General features: G+C 35.5%; 1 protein-coding gene across 1 annotated transcript in view; it reads left to right on the forward strand.

Moving 5' to 3' along the window:
- LOC107564858 (grainyhead-like protein 2 homolog) overlaps window positions 1-13,156 on the forward strand; it is a 14,160-nt gene extending 1,004 nt beyond the window's left edge. Inside the window, exons 2-16 of the mRNA XM_016250032.1 lie at window positions 552-738; window positions 1,564-1,622; window positions 1,965-2,310; window positions 2,405-2,463; window positions 3,394-3,550; window positions 3,627-3,738; window positions 6,502-6,596; window positions 9,112-9,270; window positions 9,580-9,667; window positions 9,947-10,083; window positions 10,351-10,388; window positions 11,839-11,918; window positions 12,005-12,090; window positions 12,314-12,378; window positions 12,457-13,156. Coding sequence (XP_016105518.1) covers window positions 552-738; window positions 1,564-1,622; window positions 1,965-2,310; window positions 2,405-2,463; window positions 3,394-3,550; window positions 3,627-3,738; window positions 6,502-6,596; window positions 9,112-9,270; window positions 9,580-9,667; window positions 9,947-10,083; window positions 10,351-10,388; window positions 11,839-11,918; window positions 12,005-12,090; window positions 12,314-12,378; window positions 12,457-12,571 — 1,783 coding nt within the window. The 3' untranslated portion in view covers window positions 12,572-13,156. The remainder of the gene's footprint in view (window positions 1-551; window positions 739-1,563; window positions 1,623-1,964; window positions 2,311-2,404; window positions 2,464-3,393; window positions 3,551-3,626; window positions 3,739-6,501; window positions 6,597-9,111; window positions 9,271-9,579; window positions 9,668-9,946; window positions 10,084-10,350; window positions 10,389-11,838; window positions 11,919-12,004; window positions 12,091-12,313; window positions 12,379-12,456) is intronic.
- The last annotated feature ends 1,844 nt before the right edge of the window (window positions 13,157-15,000 follow it).

Consider the following 15,000-nt stretch of genomic DNA (forward strand, 5'->3'; position numbering starts at 1 on the left):
TTTAGTTTTTTTCCCCCTAAAATATTTATTTAGATGATCACCAGTGTAAGGGTTTCTAAAGTGTAAACTATAACGTAAATTGCAACATAGAACAAATGTGACAGACTGATTTATTATTATTTTTTTTTCATTACCTTTTTCTCTTCTTGCTTGCTGTAGTACATCTATAACGGTGGGCCTGGGCAGGTGGCTTATATTGGCTAACATCCTTGTACAGCCCCTCCCATGCAACCCTTCCTCACTGTAGTATCAATATCCAGCAGGATATAGTCCATTGTCCCACGGAAAAAAAGCAATTGTGTGGAAAATGTAAAAGGATAGTGCTGGGAATTTCATTTGTATGCTCCAACCCTTTGTAAACTTCATGAACCCTAAGGTATAGAGAGAGGTTGGGATCAAGCCTGTTGTATCATTTTTATTTTATTTATTTTTTTGACATAATTTTTTACAATATTATTATTATTTTGTCATATATATATATATATATATATATATAATGTGTGTGTGTGCGTGAATATTCTTTCCTAATTAACTTTGATGAATATTTTAAGTAAGCGTCTGGTGGTGGTGGTCCCTAATGAGATGACTATTCCATCACGCCGTGCCTTCACAAGTGAAGATGAGGCATGGAAATCTTACTTGGAGAATCCATTGACTGCTGCCACCAAGGCCATGATGAGCATTAATGGAGATGAGGACAGTGTGGCTGCCCTGGGAATCCTTTATGATTACTATAAGGTCAGAGACCATCTGTAACCCAGTTAGAAGAAAACTAATGTAACCCTGGTGAATATACATTTGTGGTCAGAATTGTTGGTACCCTTGGTAAATATGAGCAAGAAAGGCTGAAAATAAATCTGCATTGTTAATTCCCATTCATTATCTCTGCTATTCTGCAGCTATTGTACTTGGAGAGCCTTTAGCCACTCAAACTCTCCTCCTCACCGTGCATTAGGATGACATTGACACATGTCCTCTTCCAGGAAGATTTATAACATCTTTAGTTGATTGGAAATTCTTAATTATTGCCCTGATGGTGGAAATGCGAATTTTCACTGCTCTAGCTCTTTTCTTAACGCCACTTTCTTTCACATTTTGTGAAGCTCAGCAATCTTGTTCCGCACATCAGAATTATATTCTTTGCTTTTACTTATTGTGATGGATGATTAAGGGAATTTGGCCTTTGTTTCCCCTCATATTTATATTCCTGTGAAACAGGAAGTAATGGCTGGATAATTTCATGTTCATAATCACCCTGGTGTGCTAAAAATTGTAATTATGAATGGGAATATACTTCAGAGATATTTTACTCATAAGAATTTCTAAGGGTGCCGTTAATTTTGGCCAACGTGTATTAGAGAAAAACATTTTTCATAATGCGATTTCCCCCCATTTTACATTTTTATTCTTCAATGAAAGGTTCGATTTTTGTACATTTTTTAAAAATAAAATATCAATTTTACAGCTTTTTTTGATCATATTTACCAAGGGTACCAACAATTCTGACCACAACTGTATATGAAAATGTGTTGTCAGGAAGTTATACCATTTCTTTTCCTTTAGGTTCCTAAAGAGAAGAGGCTCTTACCAGTACCCAAACTTCCAGAAGATCATGAAAAGAGGTCAGTCCAACACACAAGCGAGGTCCAAAAGTCTGAGACCACTTGTGAAAATGCATCTGTTTTCCATTTTTCAAAATGAATACATTTTATTTTTAATTTCAAATTAAAAGCATAACAGTTTGAGTGAAAGGTTGAACTGAAGAATTAACATAAACTTCAGAACATATGTTATCCATATTATCCAGCGTGATTTTTGCTTATTAGTGAATGTTGAATCTTAACTATTTCTTTATTTTAGGTCAAGGTTTTAATTTTTAACTTTATTTTAGGGAATGAATGAACGTCCATGTTCCAATTGAAATAATTTGGACTAACCCATTTGGGCTAACCACTTTCTTCCAGTCGGATCTGTCAAGATGGCCTTGAGTCCACAGAGAATCGTATCCAGGTCCTGAAGTCACTTCCTGTCAACCTGTCATTGAATACTGATGTGCACAGTGCAGAAAACAAACAAGACCTGTTCGGTTCAGTGCCGATTGAGGATGGTGTTGTGGCCACCGTGAAGGCTGAGGTTTATGCTCAGGCATTCTCCAACCATCACCAGCAGCAGGGGATTCAGTATCAGCGCATGCCCTACCATCAGCCTTTACAGGATCCAGCGAGCATCAGCCATGACGGATACATGAAGGATGAACAGTGCAGTACACCAGATAGCACCTTTGAGGACTCCTACCCTGAGGAGACTATGGTGAGCTTTCTGTCAGTTTACGACAATCACTGGTAGCTACTCATCAATTTGTTTCTTCAGTAGGTTCACACTTCTGTCATACTCTGTTTTTCAGAAGTACAGGGTACACACCCCACTAGGAGCAGAACATTTCTCCCAGAAGCATTCGGGGATGTAAGTACAACATGCCAAAACCTTGATCTTCTTTTACACTACCGTTCAAAAGTTTGAGGTCGGTAAGATTGATAAAACTTATGCTCACCAAAGCTGCATTTATTTGATCAAAAATACAGTAAAAACAATAATACTGTGAAATGTTATTATTGGAATTTAAAATAACGGTTCTATTTCAATATATTTTCAAATGTCATTTATGCATGTGATGGCAAAGCTGAATTTTCAGCATCGTTACTCCAGTCTTCAGTGTCTTCAGTTCTCATCGTTACTCCAGGCTTTGCTTAATATTTTTGTGGAAACGATGATAGCTTTTTTTCAGGATTCTGTCATGTTTGATCAATTCAATGCATCTTTGATTATTAAATTTTTTTTTTTTTAAATCTTATCTGACCCTCTCTATCCCTGTCCCTAAACTTTTGAACATCAGAATATAGTGAATCTATTGGAATTCTACACTCAAATTTCCTCTAGTTTTTAAAATTCTCTACAAAAGTACATTTGAATCACAGTAAAAATCAAGTTCTGTGTAGATGCTCTGTATTAGATGCCTCAAATTATGAGCTGGGGCTGAACATTTTCTGTACGATCTACCGCATTCTTAATTTAATAGCAGTTGTACAAAAGTTCAGGAACTGTTCTTCTGTAGACTTTCTTTTATTATTGAATTCTATAGTAAAAGTGCTATGATTATTGCCTTAAATATCTTGCCTTCTGACAGATAACATTAAAAACTCACTTTTTTAAACCAATATGCCAATATATTGTGCATTCCTTTTCTTGACAAAGAATGTGAACCATATGGCATTCTTGCCAAAATCATAATATTAGACTTGATTTTTTCTTGCACTGGTGGTATACAATAGCTCACTGCTATAGCATAGCTCACTGCTGTCTTTTTTCACAAATGTGGACAAACTCCTCTCCTAGAGACATGTTCCAGTACAGTATAGAAGCGAGTCGTTCGGCCCGCGAGAAGGCCGGCGAGGGGCCGATGATCTATATGAACAAGGGCCAGTTCTACGGCATCACTCTCAGTGAGACCGGGGCCAACAAGGGCCTTCGCCATCCCATCAGTAAAGTGCGGGTGAGTATTGCTGTTACCATGACAGCCACTCTTAATTCTGTACTATAATTGATATTAACACAACTGTCGCTCTCAGAGTGTAGTGATGGTGGTGTTTGGACAGGAGAAATGTCGGGATGAGCAGCTAAAGCACTGGAACTACTGGCACTCCCGCCAGCACACGGCCAAACAGAGAGTCCTTGACATAGGTGGGAATCTGCTTTACATCTATATCTTTTACATATGTCTTAAAGTCCCCCTGTAGTAAAAAGATTTTATGCCTTAAAACTTATCTTTGATCATCAAAATGGCATATTCAAATGTTTTTTCTTGTGAAAATAATTTTCTCATGCCTTAAAATCGCTTGAATGTAACTCTACACCCTTGCCTCATTTACTATACGCGGATCTATGAATATGCAAATTAGTCCCGGCTTTAAAGGTGCACATTAGCCGAATTTCTGTAAGATTTTGCAGGCAAAGAAGTCTGTTGTCAGTAGTATAGCAATCACATTGAAACATTCACTTTCAGACCAAGCAGTTTTCTGTTGGTCAGTTTCGCAAATCTGCGTGGCCAACATTAACCTATTGCGAAATCATACACTTTTTTTTTAATTGTCATTTTCCTGTAGAAGTATAGAAACAATCTTAGTTCAAGATATTACTTGAGAAGAAAAATGACAAGATAACAAGTCTTGTTTTCTAATGTTTCAAAATTAAGTGATTTTATGCTTAAAAACGAGCAAAAGTCTGACAGTAGGCTAAGAAAAATAAACTTGTTTCCCTTTAAATTACGTTTATTTTTCTTACCCCATTGGAAGATATTTTTTCTTGTTTTGAGTCACTTAATTTTGATCAGTTTTTCAGTAAACAAGACTTCATATCATTTCTCAATTTGCTTCCAAATTAAATATAAGAATGTTCAGATGTACTGGAAAACAAGGCAAAAATCCTGAAAAAGAAAGCAATTTTTCGCATGGATTCCTATTAAAATGATTGGAGACCCAGTGTGTTTTTTTTGTGTGTGTGACTCTACGTTTGCGTCATTATATGCGTCCCCCCCCTCCACCCCTCCCTCTTTTATTCTCTGCGTCTGTATCCCTGGATACCAGATAACTGTAGTCCCTTCCTTTTGTTCATCTATGCACTTCCCAGTTCCTCATGTGTTTTATTTAAGGTGTATCCTAAAAAAGGGGTCTGCAACTTTAGCACAATGCTTAGGGCAAAGTATTCCATCATAACTCCCAGTTGGGAACCGTAAGGACAATGAGGGGTCAGGTTAAAGGATGGGGGGTTTGACACCAGAGGGGCACTGTGATGGTCTTCTCTGTGGCAGCTGGCAGCCTGACGTGGTTTAGCCATGATTTCGGAAGACCGAAACCCGATCTGCTGATCCTGATGTTTTCCTGATTTGAATAACAGTATCCAGGGATTTTTCATAGTGCCTGAGGCAGAAGATCAGGATTTGAATAGGAGCGTTAACCGTTTGGGGGGAGGTTGAATCCTCAGACAAGCGGGGGCTTGGGAAAGGGTCCTGCTCTTTTGTAAAAGGAAGGCTTGAGTAACATCTGCCATACATTTAAGCAGTGTTGTATTTACACAGCAGGCAGGTACCATGTCATAGACGTGAAGCGTGTAACAGAACGCCCGTCTCTGAGGTCAAAATGCATCCTGCTGTTTTTTTTATCACTCTGAATATAAACCTGAAGTGCTCAAATTTGTTTGCAGCTTTGCATATTATATACATATTTACTCTCTGTAAATTGTCTCTTTGCCACATTTATCCTATCGTGATGTTGTTTGAAAATACAGTGGGGTGTAAAGTCTTAGTAAAAATGTAGCTTTTTTCAACTAGTATTATCAGCATAACAATTTGAGTGACAAGTTGAACTTGAAAATTGACATGAATTTGACAATATCTCAGTGTTTGGTATGTCCAGCCTTTGCATTAACAAGAGCAGCACTTGAGCTGGCAAAACCTGATGATCGTGTTATCCAGCACGATTTGAGAATCAAACACAACAGCATCTTGTGCTTCAGTGAAAGCAATGAAATCTGGACTTATGCACAAAGGATTTCAAAGGGTCACATACCTGATGTAGAATCTTAAATATTGCTTATTCATTTTGCATATCTTTTTTTAAATCTTCAAAATACATCAATATAAAATATATAGAAAATAAATTCACAATGAGATAAAGTTAAAGATTGTCTTATCTAAATTGAATTAGATACATTTTATTGAATTCAACTTATTTTATTTATATTTTTTATTTAAAAAAAGATCTTAAAATAAGAATAAGCATAAGATTTTACATGTGGATTCCCACATTTTACATTTCAAAGTAAAATATTTTTTTATTCAATATCTAAATATTTCTTAGATATATTTTATTTATCTGAATACAATCTTGCATCCCAGATTTTACATATCATCTCAGATATTTTTTATTTAAATTGTTTTCAGCTTATTTTATTCATTTTATTGTAGTTTTTCCAGTTGATTTTAAATATTTTTTATTATTATTTTCTTTTCTTTTATGTAAAGCACTTTGAATTACCATTGTGTATGAAATGTGCTATATCAATAAACTTGCCTTGCCTTAAATAAGATCTTAAATTGTAATTTTTTGAAAAATGTAGACAAAAATATTTATTCTATTTTATTTTATTTATTTACTAATAATTAATAATAATTTAATTCTAATATTTATTTTATTCAGTTTACTACATAATATATATTTTATATTTATATATTGTGTGTGTGTGTGTGTGTGTGTATATATATATATATATAATTTTTTTTTATACCAAATAAGGTCTTGAATCTCAGATTTTCTGTGTGGCCTCAGACATTTAAACCTTACTGTGTACTGTTGTGGGCTTAAAGAAAAGATTATATGTAATGCCAGAAATGGTCGATTGCTTACAAAATTACAAAAGATAACTAATCTGTCATGTTTCACCCTTCAGCCGACTATAAAGAGAGCTTCAGCACCATTGCCAACATCGAAGAAATCGCTTTCAATGCTGTGTCCTTCACCTGGGACGTCAATGAGGAGGCAAAGGTGAGACTTCAGCTTTGATTCTCAGAGTTCTTACTTGGATATTAAGTTTGCTGTGTGCAGGTCAGGCTGAAGTTGTTTGAAAACAGCCATTGAGCCTGAGGAGACATTACAGCTCCCTTCTCCTCCTCTTCCCTGCAGCATCCTATTCACTGTCAGGAGGATATTTCCTTCTTAGTTCCAGTACTTAAGTTTACTTTAAGTGCACACTTAAGGGAGGAGGTCCACCCAGGGCTCGTGGTCAATATTTGTCTTTAAAATTAAGCTTTTGAAGTAGCACGATGTGTCATTGCAATAGCAAGTGGAAGACTTAATAGCAAATCCTCTACCTCTGGACATTTAATTTTTTGTTTTATTTTGTGTTGTGTTGTGTTTTGTCTAATTTAGATAAATGTATATAAAAGATACAGTGTTTCATGGCAATTTTAAAGGGTTGCAGAAATATAAACATTTACATGCCTTCAATTTAAGAGCCAACAGATGATGGTTTGATAGTGTAGAAGGATGTTGTAAGATTTCAGTCTTACTTTGTATTTGTTCAACCATCATTTGCTCACATGCACCCACATGCACACAGAAAGTCAGAGCCCACACACTAGAGTTTTGTTGTGAAAGATTTGTCCGTGTGTGCAGTTGCTAACTGATTCTTGTCAGAATTGATCACGTGGCCCTGAGAAAGCAAGTGGTTCTCATAACATCGAACAACAAGCTCCTCTATGAAACAACAGCTACAGGCACAGACACGAAAGGACGGGAGACCGTCAGTGGGAAACTATTTTCACCTCGGGCTGAATGATTCGCTACCTTTCATCTTTCAACAGTCGTTTTTCCAGTGTCTCTTGATATAGTGGCATAAGACAGGTTACAGTTGGGGATATTTCAAATCAATTTAGTTTTGCTTACTATTTGACTAAACCACAGACAGGCACACAATGAGAGAGTGCTTATGTGTTTTTTGTTAATTGGTGGTAATGTGGTAAATGTTGCCATTTTAAGATTGTGAAACATGTAAGATTGTGAAAAGATGTACTTTTCACTATTAAAGGTCTCAAGCGATAAAAGGTTTTGCCTACACATTAGCTGGATGGGTGTTTTTGAGATTAAAGATAGACTAGTGCTAAAACGATTTTTAAAGTGAACCTGACGTGAACTGCTGTGCTTTATTCACTTTTTTTTCTCTTTTTTTTTTAAGTCTGGGAGGCCATCTAATAATAGCTTTTTATTCAGGACTAGTCTATTAATCAAACCGTCTGTGAAGGTTCACACTGAGGTGTGTAATTTCACTACTATCGCCACTAGCATCACCAAACACATTTGCAAAAATAATGATTTTCAAACATGTTTCCCGAATGCTCCCTATGTCTGTCATTGGTCGAACAGATAGACACACCTCCCCCCAGCCATTGGTCGAAACAGTGATGCTAGTATTGGAGCGTTGCAGCACATTTTTGCATCTTTTATAAGCATCTTGCGATTTCAAAATGCTGTGCTGTGTTTTATTAAGTTAATAAAAGGTTAGGGCTGATTGTCACAGGACACATTTTTGCCTTTCACAGTGCTGCTTTTTAAATGATTTTTATTGTTGTTGTAAATATGCAAGGTGGATGTATTTGACAAAATAAGCTTTAAAAAAAAAACCACATAGGTACACAAAAACAAGGCATGCAGGGCAGTGGAATGAGAAAAAGCAAAGTCTCTAAACATGTTTTGTTTTAGTTAAACTCCTTTTAACTTGCGGGTCCCTTAATGTGCTGTTTTCTACATATAAATCGTTAAAAATCCTCTGTGAACAGCCCCTTATTGTGCTGTTTTCTAGTTATTTTTAAATGCACAAAGTGAATGGCCCCTTACTGCCCTTTTTTCTCATTTTTAAACGCAAAAACACGTTATGTGTGAACAGCCCCTTACTGCAGTTTTCTGGTTTTTAAAGACATTCTGTGTGGACGGCTCCTTACTGCACTGTTTTTTTTTTTATTATTTATGCAAAAACATGTTCCGAATAAACAACCCCTTACAGTACAGTTTTCTGTGTTTTAAACTCAGAAAATGTGTTGTGTGTGTGAACAGCCCCCTACTGAGCTGTTTTCAAATTTTTTAATGTATAAAGTGTTCTGTGTGAATGGCTCCTTACTCTTTTTATTTTATTTTTTTAAATGCAAAAACATGTTCTGTGTAAAGGACCCTTACAGTACTGTTTCCTGTTTTTAAATTTAAACGGGTTATGTGTGAACGGCTCCTTATACTGTCCTGCTTTCTAGTTTTTAAACATAAAAATGGGTTCTGTGTGAATGGCCCCTCACTGTGAATTTTTTTTTTTTTCTAGTTTTTATACACTATAACATTCTGTAAAAACATTCCCTTTATAGCTGAGCTGCTTGGTGGAAAAACTACCCCTGGCTCTTTTGTCATCAGATAATAAGACATGATTGCCTGGCCATACTTGACCTTTTCCATGCTCAGAAATGCATGTTTCGTCAAGCTGATTTGTGTATGCGTCTTGTTTTTTTTCTTCTTCCAGGTTTTCATTACGGTGAACTGTCTGAGCACCGATTTCTCCTCACAGAAGGGAGTCAAAGGTCTTCCACTTATGATCCAGATTGACACCTACAGTTACAACAACAGGAGTAACAGACCCATTCACAGAGCCTACTCCCAGATCAAGGTCTTCTGTGACAAGGTTGGTGTTGCGTCAGTGTCATTGTTGTGGGTCATTTAAGTCAAGGACCTGAATCATTTTATTTGCACAAGTATAACAGTTTACAGTGGAAATTTTCTGTGTTTGCCATCGCCATTTCTTGTAGTAGCTGTAATGATGTTTTGTATTGCTGTTCATTTGTCACTGGAATTAACTACTTTATATTCTAAACTTAGTTTATGGTGTTATTTAGTAAATGTTAATTTTTACCTACTGTCCTTTCCATACCTTATATCTGTGTAACAACAATAGCCAGTATGTTGAGTTCACACAAACATCTCTTCTGAACAGGGAGCTGAGCGAAAAATTCGTGATGAGGAGAAAAAGCAGCTTCGGAAGAAGGTCAAAGGTCAGGCTGCTGGCAACCAGGGTCATGATGGTGAGAGTTCTGTCAATCAACCATACATTCGTTTATATAATATAGCGCCATTATCCCTAGATGTTGTCTCTATCACTTTACTCTGATTCTGGATAAAATGCATGTACAGTAGGCATTTTGTGATGAGTAAGAATATGACTAAAACTATTTTGCATTGCAGGTTTTGACCTAATATGTGACGACTATGAGCTTGTGGTCTGTGAAGCATGACTATGTGGGTTTCTCGGCGTCAACTTGCTGATTTTGACTTGAGTCATTGGTTTTCTTTCACTCTGTTAGGTAAGAGAGGAAGTTTTGCCACTTTAGCTCAAAAGAGGCCAGATATTACGCTCTTCAAAACTATGACAGACCTGGAGTCCCAGCCTGTCCTCTTCATCCCCGATGTCCATTTGAACAACCTCCAGAGAGCCGGTCAGGTGAGGAGGAGGAAGATGAATGCAGTTCTCAAAGTGATACTGAAGCTGTTTCAGTGCTGAATTGTTGAGTATTGATGTGCAGTGATCAGAACTTATTACTGAGGTGTAGTATCTTAATAATGACTAGACCATAGTGAGTTACTTAAACTATTCAAATGGATGTAATCTCTTGTTTTACTGAATTACCAAACATTCTGCTTATACTTTTGGACATAATGTGAAAGACAGTTTTAAGTCTCTATAACCTTGTTTTCTCTTTGTTTACAGGTGTTCAGTTTTGGCGTTGAAGAAATGGAGAGTGATGGGTCAGTGCATTTACTATGAATGTCCTGGTTTAATTATAAAAGTCAAGTCACCTTTATTTATATAGCGCTTTATACAATACAGATTGTGTCAAAGCAGCTTTACAGTGTTAAACAGAAAAATAGTGCCAATAGTGTGAACAAAACTCTATTCTGCTGTAAAGCAGCTCTAAAAAATAATAGAATTTCTATTGGTATTTAGGATGCAAGATATGGCTTTACAATAATGGCTATGTGCTGAGATTTTATCAGTATGAGTGGACAGTAATTGGCCAGTATGTAATTGTTGCCTATTTTCCATATTTGTGACCCTGGAGCACAAAACCAGTCTTAAGTCGCTGGGGTATATTTGTAGCAATAGCCAAAAATACATTGTATGGGTCAAAATTAAAGATTTTTCTTTTATGCCAAAAATCATTAGGATATTAAGTAAAGATCATGTTCCATGAAGATATTTTGTAAATTTCCTACTGTAAATATATCAAAACTTAATTTTTGATTAGTAATATGCATTACTAAGAACTTCATTTGGACAACTTTAAAGGCGATTTTCTCAATATTTAGATTTTTTTGCACCCTCAGATTCCAGATGTTCAAATAATCATATCTCTGCCAAATATTGTCCGATCTTAACAAACCATACATCAATGGAAAGCTTATTTATTCAGCTTTCAGATGATGTATACATCTCAATTTCGAAAAATTGACCCTTATGACTGGTTTTGTGGTCCAGGGTCACATTTTCATCTTAAGATTACCTTTGTCATCATCCAACACTCACTTAAGTTAAATTTAACTTAAATTTTAAAAACAATATTTAATAGCACTTTTGAATTTAATCTTTTGCAAATCTCAAGAATATAAATAAAACAAGAATATAAATTATAGTGCTGTGAAGCCTAAGTTTGCTTAGTGACTGATTTGAGTTGTTTAGTGTTTTATTTAAAGTTATTTAGACAAAATAATGTAACGTTTTATTATCAGCCATTTATTGTCTTTTGACCACAACATGAAAATGATTATCTTTTAATTATCTTTTTGTTCATATTATTAATTTAATGTTTTTTGGTGTTCATTCATTTATAAAAATACATCTCATTGGAGAAATGTTTGGACATTTAGTCCAAAAATGTTTGTCCATCATTTGGACTAAATGATGTCCTAAATGATCTGTGAAGTGGACTCTTGACTTGGCTATACCGAGAGCGGTACACATAGTGAATCATAGTGTCATAAGATTATTATCTTGAGGTATAATATGATCTCTGTCTTTATCTGATTAGAAATGAATTAGACATTTAGTCCATCATTTAGTCCAAAGTCCAGCAAGCATCAGACCAGTAGAATCAATCCAGTGTGTTTTAACTGTATCTGCATTTATTTCTTGCAGTATAACTGTAGCATTGAAAGGCATTATTATAATCGTAAATTTGTTTATCTGTTGCTCATGCAGGGTGGCCATGAAAAGACCATTCCGGTCATCAGAGGATGATATTTCTCCGCCCGCCAAATACAGCAGAGAGGAAAAGAGAGGTATGATTTTCTGCATAGCTGTGAGATTTGCATGTCAACAGAATGCCCCATTCTTCATATTAATTCTTAATGATATTTTTCTGCAGTCCTGCTGTACGTAAGGAGAGAAACTGATGAGGTTTTTGATGCATTGATGCTAAGGTCGCCAACACTGAAAAGTTTACTTGAGGCAGTAAGTACTGTGCCATGCAGCACATGGGATTTACATTTTGATTTTCTTAACAGACAGAAGTGATTGGGTATTACACTGCATTCAGTAGCAGATCAGATTACTTTCCATGGAATACAAGAATAGAGTCAGAAATAAGCTGCCATTCATGGAGGCTTGTCAGATGATTTTCTGTTTAAGCTGCTGTTTGGATTTGTATTTGTATTTATTTATTTTTTTCTTCAAGATATCAGGCAAATATTCTGTTCCTGTGGAGAAGATGACTAAAATCTACAAGAAAAGCAAGAAAGGGTGAGTAAACAGTGCTAAAACAATTTTTTTTATTATGAATTATTTTGAATAAAAATTTAATTTTCATTCAACCACTAGTATCCTGGTCAACATGGACGACAACGTCATTGAGCACTACTGCAACGAGGACACATTCATCCTTTCCATTGACAATCAGACGGACTATTTCCGGGTCACTCTCACTGAAATTTAAATGATTTTAAGTGCCACAATAACACGCTTCTACTGGGAGGACTTTTGTTGCCCTGAAGCAGCACACACTTCATTCTGTGCATCAGTTTGGTTCTTATGAGCTCTGTGTTAGAAGAGGAAACTGCTTTCGGAAGTCGTGGACTTGGGAATGCACTTCAGTGGACCTGCTGGTACAGTTTATCTTGTTTAAATAAACTTAATGATGGACAGTCTGAAGAACACATAAAATGCTCTTTCAAAGCACTATAATATGCCAGTCAAGTTCAATGGCTTTTGTTCTTTGAGGTGCTGTCTCCCCCTTGAGGCCAACAGTGTGCAGCCCTAAAAAGCCAAGTACTAGACTTTTGCATGTATTCAGTCTTTTCCTGCCTGTATCAGTTCTTGATTAATATTTGAACATTAAAAGAGATCTATATAGATACTCTTATTCTAGGGAAACTTACTGTGTTGTAATATGCACAACAAATAGCATACATTGAAGAATGGCCCAAATGCTACACTGTACTCTTATGTGTTACATTAATGTACAGTTTACGCATTTTCCTCATTGTGTTGTATGTTGATGTTTTGATGTCTTTAAAAAAAACAACCTTGTACATACTTTTTATGGTTTTATTTGATCAGTTTAATAAACAAGATCAAAAGAATCTTCGCTGTCTTACATTCGCATTAATTTAGGAAACCGTTGTCTGACCAGTTAATAGTAAACCTGCAGCAAGATGTTCAACTTACAGACATCTATAGTCCATTATGTGCACGTTACCATTCAAAAGTTTGGGATCAGTAATTATTATTTTTTTTTTCATAAGCAATTAATATTTTTATTGAACTAGGTTGTATTAATTTGATCAAAAGTGAGAGTAAATACTTTTGCATTATTACAAACAACTTTCTATTCTTCAAATAATCTGGACAACGTTTGCACAAAATATTAAGCAGTAATATTAAGAACTCATTTCAAGATACTATAAGAAATGTTGCTTGAGCACTAAATCAGCGTATTCCAATGATTTCTGAAGGAGCGTGTGACACAAGACTGATGCTGAAAATTCAGATTTGCCAACACAGGAATAAATTGTTTTAAAATATATTAGACCGCTATTGTAATAATATTGCTGTATTTTACTGTATTTTTGACTAAATAAACGCAGCCTTGATGAGCAGAAGAGACTTCTTACAAAAACATTTGACGGTGAACTTGAAGTAAATAGTTTCTTTTTAGAATGTTCTATTAGCTGTTTTATTATTTGTATGAAATTTGCATGAAATATATGTCCCTACTTTTGCTAAATAGCGGTTTTATGTTAATAATCCCGTCTCTGGTTTTCAGAGAACTGCATTTAAAAGCACAATTGATTTCAAATTGTATTATGCAAACACACCCTCTGACTCGCATTTGTTTCCCAGGCTTTAGGTGTGTGTATAATTATGCAGGCACAGGTGTCTCCATCCCTGTCTAAGGAGGTGCAGTCTTTAACCCTAGGGGGATTTGCTAGCTTTGAGTCTCATAACTGCTGATTCATTCTGATTTCTGTTGCAGTGCTGGGTTAGTGTTCCCCAATCAGAAACAATAGGAATATTAAAACCTTTAAGCTGCATCTGACAAGCGCTCAAACAGGTTTCTGGTGTTTTTTGAGAAACAGGTCATATGCCATGACCCTGCTAGAGCTCCAGTAGTACTACGCAGTTCAGAAACACAACAACACATGCTGTCAGCTTCCTCTTTTTGATCTAGGGTTTTTTTTTTACACACATTAATCTGACCAGGAAGCCAATCTTTTTAAGTGTTATATATTACAGTAGTACAGTTTATCATTGTTTTTTTTTTGTTTTTTGATGTTGTAAGTTATTATAATGGTGATGATAATTAATAATTGATTTTTTTTATTGTTGTATTATTAATTATTGGCTGAACTTGGCTGTTTAATAACAAGTTCCTTTGATACAGCATGCCCTGACAAGAGGTCAATGAGTTAATGAACAAGCTATAGTTTTTTGTTTGTTTTTCTGGACAACAAGAAAATGTTCAATGGCTTTTTAGCAGCCAAGACTTGTCAATGTGTCTATACAGAAAATTACATTCATAAACCCACCCTGAAAATTGTCACTGGCGCTAGAGCTCGAGTAGTACTACGCAGTTCAGAAACACAACAACACATGCTGTCAGCTTCCTCTTTTTGATCTAGGGTTTTTTTTTTTACACACATTAATCTGACCAGGAAGCCAATCTTTTTAAGTGTTATATATTACAGTAGTACAGTTTATCATTGTTTTTTTTTGTTTTTTGATGTTGTAAGTTATTATAATGGTGATGATAATTAATAATTGATTTTTTTTTATTGTTGTATTATTAATTATTGGCTGAACTTGGCTGTTTAATAACAAGTTCCTTTGATACAGCATGCCCTGACAAGAGGTCAATGAGTTAAT

Source organism: Sinocyclocheilus grahami, unplaced genomic scaffold, assembly GCF_001515645.1.
Source record: "Sinocyclocheilus grahami isolate Dianchi unplaced genomic scaffold, SAMN03320097.WGS_v1.1 scaffold967.1, whole genome shotgun sequence".
In the NCBI taxonomy this organism is placed as follows: Eukaryota; Metazoa; Chordata; class Actinopteri; order Cypriniformes; family Cyprinidae; genus Sinocyclocheilus; species Sinocyclocheilus grahami.